We start from the raw sequence: 11,412 nt of genomic DNA, 5'->3' as shown, positions 1-11,412 counted from the left end.
AGAGATCTTCATCTGCTTAGTATTTAGAAAGCAAATCAAAAGAGCCAGTGATGAAGCATTTGGGGGTGAAAGTACGGAGATATCCAGTACAGTAGTCTCACACTCTACCTAGTTACTGTGGCAGCCTCTCCACAAAACAAAGCTGCTAAACGGAGGCTTCCATGTGTATAGTGACATGTACAGCTATCCAGATAAGAAGCTATGTTATGAATACTATCACAAACTGGGAAAGTGAAAAGAAATATACCAATATGGCCTTCCTAGACTATGCATCCAAATTCTTTATTCTCCTACTCTAGAAATGATTTTTTTTCCTTAATGAAAAATCCTGCAAGTGCCTTACACAATTTCATCTAGCCATATATGCATGATAAAAATATCACTTTTAACCCTCATAATTTCTTATGGTAAAGCAAATTCATCTCCTTATCTATACAATACATGAATAAGGCAGTGTGCTGTGGCTCACTCCTATAATCCTAGCTACTGAGGAGGCTGAGATCTGAGGGTCATAGCTCAAAGCCAATCTAGGGAAGGAAGGGCTGTGCGAGTCTTATTTCCAATTAACTATCAGAAAATTGGAAGTGGAGCTGTGTCTCAAAGTGGTAGACTGCTATCTTGAGAAAAAGAGCTCAGGGACAGCACCTAGGCTGTGAGTTCAAGTCCCAAGACTAAGCAAAAAGAATTGTGTGTGTGTATGAATATATATATATACGTATATGTATATATATGAAATCCAATCAGAGAAATCATATGATATTTTAAGCAGAAAAGTTATTTAAGGGAAGAAATAGATATGTAGTGGCTATAAGTAGGAGGAAAGATTTTATATTTAGATTTAGCTAGAATAGAATAGACATATAAAAGGAATCCCGACAATAAAATTTAAAAAAAAAACTAACAAAAATAGATGAAAGAAATGTTTAATGTCTTATTTTATTTTATTGTACTTGCTGTAGCTTGGAACTTAATTATCACCCAAAGGTTAATGTGTTAAAACTTAGCATGGAAGTATGAGGAGATGGTGGGAGCATTAAGGCAGTCCTATCCTACAGAGGCCATGGGAGGTGTCCTGTTGACAGAGCTAGGACTCTTTCTTTCTCTTTGGCTCCCTGATTACAAAGTGAGCAGTTCTGACTCACTACATTCACTAAAGCACTTGTCCGACTGACCTTTCCGTCTTTATCTCAGATAACTTATTACAATTATTGTAAGCTAACAGCGCTAACACAAGAACCCATGGCCCTTCTATCTATAACTAAATAATCCTGTGATTAGTACTTTCTAGTCTACCTTCCAATATGACATTTGAGATTTGAATTTGATTTGGACAAAAATGAACAAATAAACAAAAGATTTGTTTCTTCCAGCTAATTTTAAGACATAGATATGTTAAAACACGTCCCCTTGGCAAAGAAAAAAGACAGTGATTGACATTCCTCCCTTCTAAGGGAGATTCTTGGATTTAATGGCAAAAAACACTTTTGTTTTTCTTTGTAGATTTGTGTCTTTGCTCTCCACATGTGTTTTATATTGTTTGGGTTTTTCTTAATTTGGATTTCAACTTTATTTTTCTTTATTTCAACTAAACTATTTGCTAGTCTTGATCCAAATGAGGTTTATCTGTAATGGAAAGACTGACTTCTATTTGAGTTTCATGAACAACAGCAACAGCAAGATCATAAAGATATTTGATATGAGCAAACACCTCTTTATTCAATTTTACCAAACATGCATTATTATGTCTTTTCTTTGCCTTTGTAGAGTTGACTGCTTTAATATGTTTTCAATAGACAACAAGGCACCAGAACACTGGGTAAATAATAGATGTTAAAAATAGGGACTACCTAACAATGTTACTGGAATAATTAGAGTGTAGAAAATTCTCACATGAGAAGCCAACTAAAAACAAAGGTTGGCATGATGCTGTTTCTTTTCAAATTAATACAGCACACTTGTTCCAAACACATAAAATTTTGGGTTGTTTTGGTTTAGTTTGCTTTTCCATTTTCCTTAAATATACAATTGTGCATCATATTCTTCGCATAATTTTTACATTTTTGTAGATAGCCAGGGTGCTAGTATATATTTGTATATATTAGCTATACATATGCCTAGCTTTCACACTTAGAGAAAGGAAATTATTCTTACAGGAAATCTCATTTCTAGTCAGATTTCACTGAGTCGTGTTACCTAAATGCAATAGATAAAATTCATTTCTTCATTCTTCTCATGGTTACCAAGGAACACCATGAAAACATTCACCTTTGTACCACAGATTAGTACATTGATCAACATATGCTGTAGTCATAAATTGCATTGTTAAATGGTAATGCCATTGTACAACTACTTACTTAAAGACAATAATGAAAACTAAAAATAAGAGAAACTGAGGATTGCCATCAACACAATAGAGCTTCTTAACACAGGGACCACACTTTTGTTTTCAAACCTGGAAGAGCATAAGATTAATTGCAAAATGACTATCCTTTCCCATATGCAATGGATGCAAATCAATGATGTTTCTCTTTGAAAAACTCCCAGCAACTTTTTTTTACTTAGGACCTCTCAAGTCAGTTAGTATAATGAAAAACTCCATCACTTTTATCCTTAATGGAAAATGAGACTTCTGGAAAATAGAAAGGTTCTGACATGTCTCATCAATTCACCAAAGGAAACCATCTTATTTGTCTTACAGGCGAATTTCTTTAGACATGCATTGGATAGAGCAATAAAAGGCATCTGAGTCACTTTCAAGCATTGCACCAGTTTTTCTTTTGTTGTTGTTGTTGTTGTTTTGACTGATACAAACAATGCTGTCTATCTTAAAGAAATAAATGAGGTAATGCCATCACGGCTGCATTACATGAACTTCTGTGCGGTACTTACATTTTGCAGTCACTTTGTACCCTCCCAAAGGGGAGGTGTGGCCTTCCAGTGCATCAAACCCAGCGGAAACCAGGACCACATCTGGATCAAACTCTTTGGCCACAGGCATTACGACAGTCCTGTACAGTAAAAGGCAACACATGGGGATGGTGAATACCTTTAAAAGTTCTTCATTGAAAACAACTTGGCACAACCTCAAAAACTTCCCAAGGAAAGGAAGAAAGGAAACACTGCTTGAATGAATCAAAACTTATCATTTCCTTAATACTGAATCGCTGTTATTTTAGCATCCCAATTCAGCCTTCTTTTTCTTTCATCTTTTTTTTCCCTCCAAATTAAAAAAAAAAAAAAGCCTGCTCTTTAGGTACATTCTAAAACCTGTCCTATTACATGCACATCTGTAGCTGTTTTATCCCACTGCCAATAAAAAAAGAAAGAAAGAAAGAAAGAAAAATCCTGCCTCTTCCAAGGGAGTGACTAATGTTTTACAGAGGAAAAGTCAAGGCTTTAGTGAAAAGAAAAAACTAGCTTGCTCTCGTTAGTGAGAACTCAGTGTAAATTTGAACTATAAATTTCTTTGGGGAAAAAGTTTGCTTTCCCAAATTTAAAAAATATTTTAAAATATTTGTCATAGTAGGGGGGACCCTTGCAATGGAAAAACACAAAATTCCCTTAATAGAATCCAGACTATAATGTTAAGTGAGTGTAAGGTCAGACACACCAGGAATGTGACAGCCTCATCCCTGACAGAAACCCCTGCTGGCCTCACTCAGACAGATCCGTGTGTACCATCTCACCATCTCAGAGCTCCCTAACCTCTTTTTTCCGTGCTTATTCTAAAAAGAATGACTACTGGATGTTCCAGGAATTCAGGGGAGAAAATTAAAAATATGGATTTCCTGTAGTTTTTGAGATCATCATGCCCTTGAAAAAGTTTCAAAAACATTTCAAAAACCAGTTAATAAGGTGAACACAGTGTAAACTATCCTGAATTCTACAAATAGTAAAAGCTCTCCTGAACATTTGTGAGAAATTATAGAAAAATACAGGAAAATAGTGATTGTTGACTGATGGGATAATTTGTTCCTTAATATTATTTTTTCATTGTAAATTTCCCAGCTATTTTTTATAACAGCCACATGTTAATTTTACATTTAAATTTTAATTCATATTAAAATTTTTATTTTTGCCAGAAGTAAGTAGTTATTTAGCTTACACAGTGGGAAATATTTAAGTGAAATTATCTAGAGATTAATTCAATACCTGCTCTAGTCAATACTTTGCTATTCTACAAATTTCATTCTTCATGTTTATAAATGATATGTGTGTAATGAATGAGTGTTATATGGTAATCCTTCAACAACTGGACAACCACATGAATCTGATTTATTTTCAATGAAACTAAGTAAAAACCTACTACTATTTACTGTGTGAAATCTCATTAGTTTTTTCTATTAAGAAGCTCCACTACAGCTACATTATTTCAAAGATGGATTAGATTCATTCCTTTCATAATGCAATCAACCATTTCATGATAGTTTTCATAAAACTTCTCACAAATAATTCTATGAGCAAAAGAGTCACGCATTGTTGAATTATCAGAATAAGTTATCTTAAACAATCAATGTCAGGGCTGGGAGTTTGGCCTGGTGGTAGAGTGCTTGCCTGGCATTCATGAAGGCCCAGGTTCCATTCCTAGGTATCACGTACATAGAAAAAGCCGGAAGTAAGGCTATCACTTGAGCTCTACCACTGAGGCTCAAGTGGTAGAGCTCTAGCCTTGAGAAAGTCCAAAGACAGTGCTTAGGCCCTGAGTTAAAGCCCAAGACTGGCACAAAAAAAATCAATATCAATCTATAGTTTATTTATATGAATCCTATGTACTTTCTTGAGAATGAATGTTTTATTTTTTTTCTTCTTCAATTGTAGGGCTTGGACTCTGGGCCTGGGTGCTGTCTCTGAGCTGACTGCCCTACCTCTAGAGCCACAGTACCACTTCTGGTTTTCTAGTGGTTAATTGGAGATAAGAGTCTCACAGGCTTTTGTGTTCCAGCTGTCTTTGAACTGCGACCCTCAGATCTCATCCTCCTGAGTAGCTAGGATTATAGGTGTGAGCCACCGCTTCTGGTGAATGATTTGTTTCTTGTCTTAAGAAAGTAACATTATTTTGTAGGTAATTTCCAAATTAGAGATAATGCGATTTAGAATTTTACAAAGTATTCACAATTCTTTATCTTACCAAAAGAATCTTTATGTACATGAATGTACTCCCCAAATAAACAAACAATAGGAAATCTAAATGAAGAAAAAAGCATTACCTACTGGGCTCCTACCACTTAAAAATATGTATTCCCAGAACTGGGTCTGCATGGTCATTTGCTGAATGAATTAACTGTGAATTATCACAATTATTTGCTAGGATGTTGTGCTGTAAAACATTCTTTGAGTGTCCCATTTAACTGAAAGACTACCTATAAAGGCAACAGATGCTGACAGAAAGTGACACTAGTAACATTTTCATTTATTCTTTTCAATAAGCATGCATTGAGTTTCTACTATGCTGTACCACTTTGGCTTAATGTTCTCAATTTTGAGCTGAATCTCATTTGTTGTCTTGTTGTTGACACTAAGCACTATTACACTTCCTCAAGATGATCTGATAAAATTAAGCTCTCACTGATCTCATCAATTTGGGTAGGAATCTTGACAGAAATGTTTGGACAGTTTGTAGCAGTGTAGATTGACTAGAATTAATGCAGTGCCTTTTCCAGTAACTCAGTGCTATCCCCCAAATTCTATCCTTCAGGCTTATAAATGACATGAGTATAATGGGAAAACTACCAGTTCTTCAACATTGAGCAGAATGCTTCATAGTATCTGCTATGGTTTGAATGTCCTTTTCAAAATCGTTCTGAAATGTACAAGCTATTCTTGCAGTATTAAGGAAAAAACTTAACTATTGAAGTGAGAGACCTCTACCACAAAAATTATAGTACATTCAAGGAAGAAATCGAAGAATCTCCAGAAGATAGAATTACCTCTGGCATTCACAGAACAGCAAAATTAATATGATGACTGTGTTACTCAAAGCAATCTATAGAGTCAGTGAAATCTTCATAAAAATTCCAATGACATTCAGGACTGTCATGACACAAACAGAAAAGTCAATCTGAAAAGTCATATAGGACCATAAAAGACCTTAAATATACAAAGCTACTGTGAACAAAAAGGGAAATGATGGAGGCATTATAATATTTGATTTCAAAGTATAGAATAGAGATAAAGCAAAGAGGAGCGTGCTCTGGCACAAAACAAACATGTAGACCAACATGATAGACTAGAAGCCCCAGGAATAGTTAAAAAATACCTATGATTTCCCAAATCTTTGAAACTCAATAAATGTAGACAATGCCTCCCTAAATAGGATTTAAAAATTGGTAAATAGTATTACATAATTATACTTGCACAATAAAAGAAACAATTAATGGAGTGTAAAGATAGTCTATGAATTGGGAGAAAATTCTTTGATAGCTATTTCTTGGGCAAGGATTTATATCAAGAATATATTAAAAAATAAGACAACAAATTCAATCAATAAATGAGCCAATGAATTGAAGAAATATTTCTTATTTTTTAAAAAAGTACAAATAGCTGACAAATACATGAAAAAAATATTCAGTCTCCGTTTAGTCATAAAGGAATTGGAAATCAAACTGACATGAGTATTCTACCCAACCCCTGTCAGAAAGGTTATTACAAAAAAAACAAGCAACAAATGTTGGTAAGGATGCAGGTCAAAATTAATGCTTATCCACTGTTAGTGAGACTATAAATTAGTCCAGAAACTATGGATTTGTTATTTGAGCTCCCTGAAAAAATATATGCAACTAGTATATGATCAAGCACTTCTGAAAGAATTTAAATCATCACTACAACAGAGATACCTTCACACTGATATTTACATTATGGCATGTGTGTGTATTTAACAATTACATATACTACATATACATATATTACATATATAACAATTTATATATAACTATACAACAGATATATCACAGTAGTGATATATATATGCATCATATATTATATATAAAGGAGTATATATAATGGTGTATATATAGTGGCATATATAAATGTATATAATGTGTGTAAGGCTCTTTCTGTGCTCTTCATCCATGAAAGAACATAATTATTGTACATGGTGGGTAATATATACATTTCTATTAACTTTTTCTATGAACTTTTCTGTTACCTCAGTATTATTTCAAAATAAAATGTTGACAACAGCCTATGATACAATGAACAATGAAAGGAATGAGACAACATTCACAAACTGATTTTACTCCAATTCCTAGAAGAGGAAAACTGGGAACATACCAAAAAAATGATGCAAAAGGAAACTAGTAGCCCATACATACTACTGAACAGATGAGAGACATTAACCAAAGGAATCTTACTGAGGAATAAGTATGCTAAAGGGAAAGAAAGTCAGAACTGAAAACAAGACCTTACTGAAGTATCAGCCAGTTACAAGATACCAGACTGAATCTTAACACCTTATATGCCTTTCCCTTGTGTCATCAACAGTGCTAACCAATCAAATGTCCGCTTTCCTACACAGAAGGATATGTGTGGATGAAGTTGAGACTTCTCAGGCATAGTATCATCATCTTATCTTTATTTTATAATTAAAGGAAATTCATGGATCACTAGAATTTACAAAACACCAATAAAAGTGCTATTTGGTGGGGGTATAGACACATAGCAAACACAATCATTGAAGAAAAATATGGCAGGTCCTGGTTTCTCAACCATCAATGGATGACCTGAGATTTCCTGCTTATAAGAACATCCAACAAGGTTGGCAAAGAAAAAGATTTAAATAAATATGGTAATGATTAGGCAGAATCCTGAGAACTGTAGCAACAGAAATGATATTCTGAAAGAGTTACAAGAAAATATTTTAGTTCTAACACAAAGATAAACTGTCTCAAAAGGACACAAGGAAATACTTTCAGATGCATGTATACTTGCACAAATTCAAAAACTGTATAGAAGTTTTTGAAAAACTAGGATAAAATTTCCGTAACCCCTCAACAGAGAAAGTGATGAAGTAAAACTTAAACGAGGTGGGAAACTATGAGGCACAGGACATATTTGTAGAGTTTTCAGTGGAACGGTAGGAGTTTGCAACAAAGCCAAGAAAATAGAAAAGAGGAAACTACCAGCTAACAATGATTATTTTGAGATTTAAAAAAATATTCAAGTGCATAGATTTGACATTTCTAATCATTGTCAAGCTGTATCTAGGAAAAGTACATTCTCAGACATATTTCCAAACAGTTGCAGATATTCAGAGATTCTTTTCTTTAAAAAAAAAAAAAGACTACCCTAGGAGAAACAGAAAGTGACATTCCAGGGTTTGAACTCAGAGCTTGGAACTGTTGTGTGGGTTGCTTGCTATGGCTGGCACTCTATGATTTGAGCCCTGCTGCTAGGCCCAGAAATGATATTGGCAGCCAAGTCCCAATCAGAACCAAGGATTGTCTTTACATTTTAAATAAAATCCTTTGTTTTTCAATATTAAATTGTACATGCAGCCACTACAGCTTAGTACTTCAATATGCAACTTAACTAGAAATATTTTTAGACATGTGAGAACTCAGAAATTTAGCTTCGACACACCCTTTCTGCAAAAGTTACTTGAGAATATATTTTTCTTCTCTAAGAAAGGAAGTAAATTAAAGACACATATATGAGCCAAAATAGTTACTCTGCCACAGGAGAATGAAATTCCACTGATGATTTGTCTGTACATTTCTCTACTAGCAAACAAATGCTTGAAGCCATAATATTGGCCTATATAATCTTTGACTGCACCTGACCACTAAGTGTGGTGAAGTCTTCTTGAAGAGCAACTTTGCTTCTTCTTCCCTAAAATGTTTCCACCCCAGATGAGTCCCATACTTGTGAGTGTGCATCAACCTTGTAAGAATAACAAACTATGACTTCTCATAAAGAGAGACATAGACCATCTGGCCAGATTTTAAACACAGTAAGGAGAAAAGAATTCCATCTGGGATATTGTTTCATGAAATTTGGAGCAATTGATTCAGATTCTCAGAGAGTCTCAGCTTCCTCAGAATCAGACCTCTGGAACTATCCTTAGTCAATGGCTCAACTATTGGCCGTACTGACACTGAATCACGTGAAATGCTGTCCTCAAGCTGAACTTCACTAGTCATTCTCATGACTCATTCCAGCATGTGCTAAGATGCCACCCACCCACTTGACATTGTAAGAAGGCATAACTGGAAGAACATTGCCCTTACTTTAAGGAAGAAAAATGATTTTTGGTAGACAGTCTGCATCGGAAATTTTATTGTGCTGCAATTGAATTGACCCATCGGTCTCTTGTCCAGCCTCTGCTTTGCAGCAAACATTTTGATGGAGTTGAGATTCCAAGATACAAGTACATTGAAGCTCTCCTCTCAAGAAGATCACAGAAGGAGAAAGATCAGGAGGAAAGAAGATCTTTGCAATCTTGGATATCCACAATGCCTTAAGAGAAGCTGGAGAGGAGGGAAGGGGTAGGACGAACCAATGGATTTCTTCGTAGTCCACATGGAAAGGACATGGAAAGTGAGTGTGGAAACCAGTGGTGGAGACTGCCAGAATAATGGGAGGGGAGATTTCCCAGCCACTGGAGATCGAAAACAAAGTCATGGATATTAATAGGGAGCAGAGGGCATTTGCAAGGCTACCTGTAGAGTATAACCAAACACACAATACAGGTGAGGTAGCTCTGGTAGGGGAGCTTGTAGGGCAAGGGATCCAAAGTCCACATGCCTGGATCAGAGACAGGAGAGCACCTACTGCCTCAAAAGCCAGGGAGAAATGGGGGCTGAAAAGTATGTTAGTTCATAAATGCATCACAAAATTTCCAACAACTCCATTTTACTACATTTTACTAATCACCAGTGATGTGCTAGGTTTTCTGGTAGGCAAGGATTCATAGCAAACAAATTCCCTAATCTCTTGCTTTCATGGACTTTAAATTTACTTGAGAAGTATCTAAAGAAACAAGAATGGCCCATTAGGGATTAGGATAAAACATCCATTCTATAGAAAGTGAAGGGAGTAGAGCCACCTGGGAAGACAGAGAAGGTCAATGTGAGGTGGCAAGGTGGAGCTGAGAACTGTGACATGTATGAGGAGAGGAGGGCCATGTGAGATTAGAGTGGAAGATCACGGACGGTGTGTGTGCAAAGGTACCCAAATGGGCTGGGCTTCAGCGTATTGAGCATGTCACAAGTATTGGCATCGCGGATGACACAAAATACAGGAAAGGGAAGATAGATGAAAATGCAATCAGAAACGGGGCAAGGACATCAGTGAAGGTAGAGCCATCAAGGCCATCATAGGGTTTTGAATTTTATATTGAACAAGAAAGGAAACTGGAAAGATTTGAGTAGGCAGTATCATAACTTTATGTCGACTCTGAGCACACAGTCCCCTCTATACTTTACAATGGCATGTTCTAACCATGCATATGAGAATTAGCCTGAGTTCTTTCTTTAGGTCTAATTGTAGAACATGGTCTCAAAGGGTCAGATTACATTACTGCTACCTGCTGCACCCATTCCCACAATGCTTCATACAGCATCCAGCAAGATGAAATAGTCAATCAGTATCCTGTGACTTATCACAGGGTAGATTCCCCTTTTCAGGTTTTTAGTTGTTGGTAGTGGAAAGGTGTTTTTTTTTATTATTATATTGATTGTCTTGGTAATGTTTAGAGAGATTACAGTTACATTCATCAGGTAGTGGGCACATTACTTCTTGAACACTGATACCTCTTCTCATGTTTTTCCCACTCTCCCTCCTTCCAGGCCCTCCCAGTTTTCTCCCTTCCCTCCCCAATTTCAAAGAATAAATAAACGTATATAAAATATACCAAGTAACAAAGTCACATAAAGCAAAAACATGAGAGTAATGTAAAGGGAAAAAAAAGAGAAAAGTAATTTCACATAGTACATGAAGAACAAACACAAAGGTAAACCTTTGGCACACAAGTCCCTGGAGAGTGAGGCTATCCAGGCATACATTTCTCACAGCTCTCTAGTCACAAATGTGACTGACACATCTTAGCCAAAAGAATTTTCTTAACAATAAAAAATTGGGTGGCCAGGAATGTGGCCTAGTGATAAAATGCCTACTTAGCATGCATAAAGCACTGGGTTTGATTCCTTGCTACCACATACACAGAAAAAGCCAGAAGTGGTTTTGTGGTTTAAGTGGTAGAGTGCTAGTCTTGAGAAAGCTCAAGAATTATGCTCAGGCCCAGAGTTCAAGCTCCAGGACTGGCCAAAAATTAAAAAAAATAAAGTTTTTACTGTAGCAATATGAAGCTAACACTAAACTACATTATTTTAGCCATTTTGAATTACACAGTTCAGAGGTATAACTCACTGTTATATAACCATCATCCAACTTTAGATGCTTTCCATTTTCCTAAAC

At 35.8% G+C, this 11,412-nt stretch overlaps 1 protein-coding gene across 1 annotated transcript in view; it reads right to left on the bottom strand.

The window, feature by feature from the left end:
• Positions 1 to 2,851: 2,851 nt before the first annotated feature.
• LOC150063042 (histone deacetylase 9-like) overlaps positions 2,852 to 11,412 on the bottom strand; it is an 89,644-nt gene continuing 81,083 nt past the window's right edge. The window contains exon 8 of the mRNA XM_090333626.1: positions 2,852 to 3,008. Within this exon, the coding sequence (XP_090189752.1) occupies positions 2,852 to 3,008 (157 nt within the window). The remainder of the gene's footprint in view (positions 3,009 to 11,412) is intronic.

This window comes from Megascapheus bottae, chromosome 5 (genome assembly GCF_031878675.1).
Source record: "Megascapheus bottae isolate mThoBot1 chromosome 5, mThoBot2.hap1, whole genome shotgun sequence".
Taxonomy (NCBI): domain Eukaryota; kingdom Metazoa; phylum Chordata; class Mammalia; order Rodentia; family Geomyidae; genus Megascapheus; species Megascapheus bottae.
This window is presented reverse-complemented; position numbering and strand designations above follow the sequence as displayed.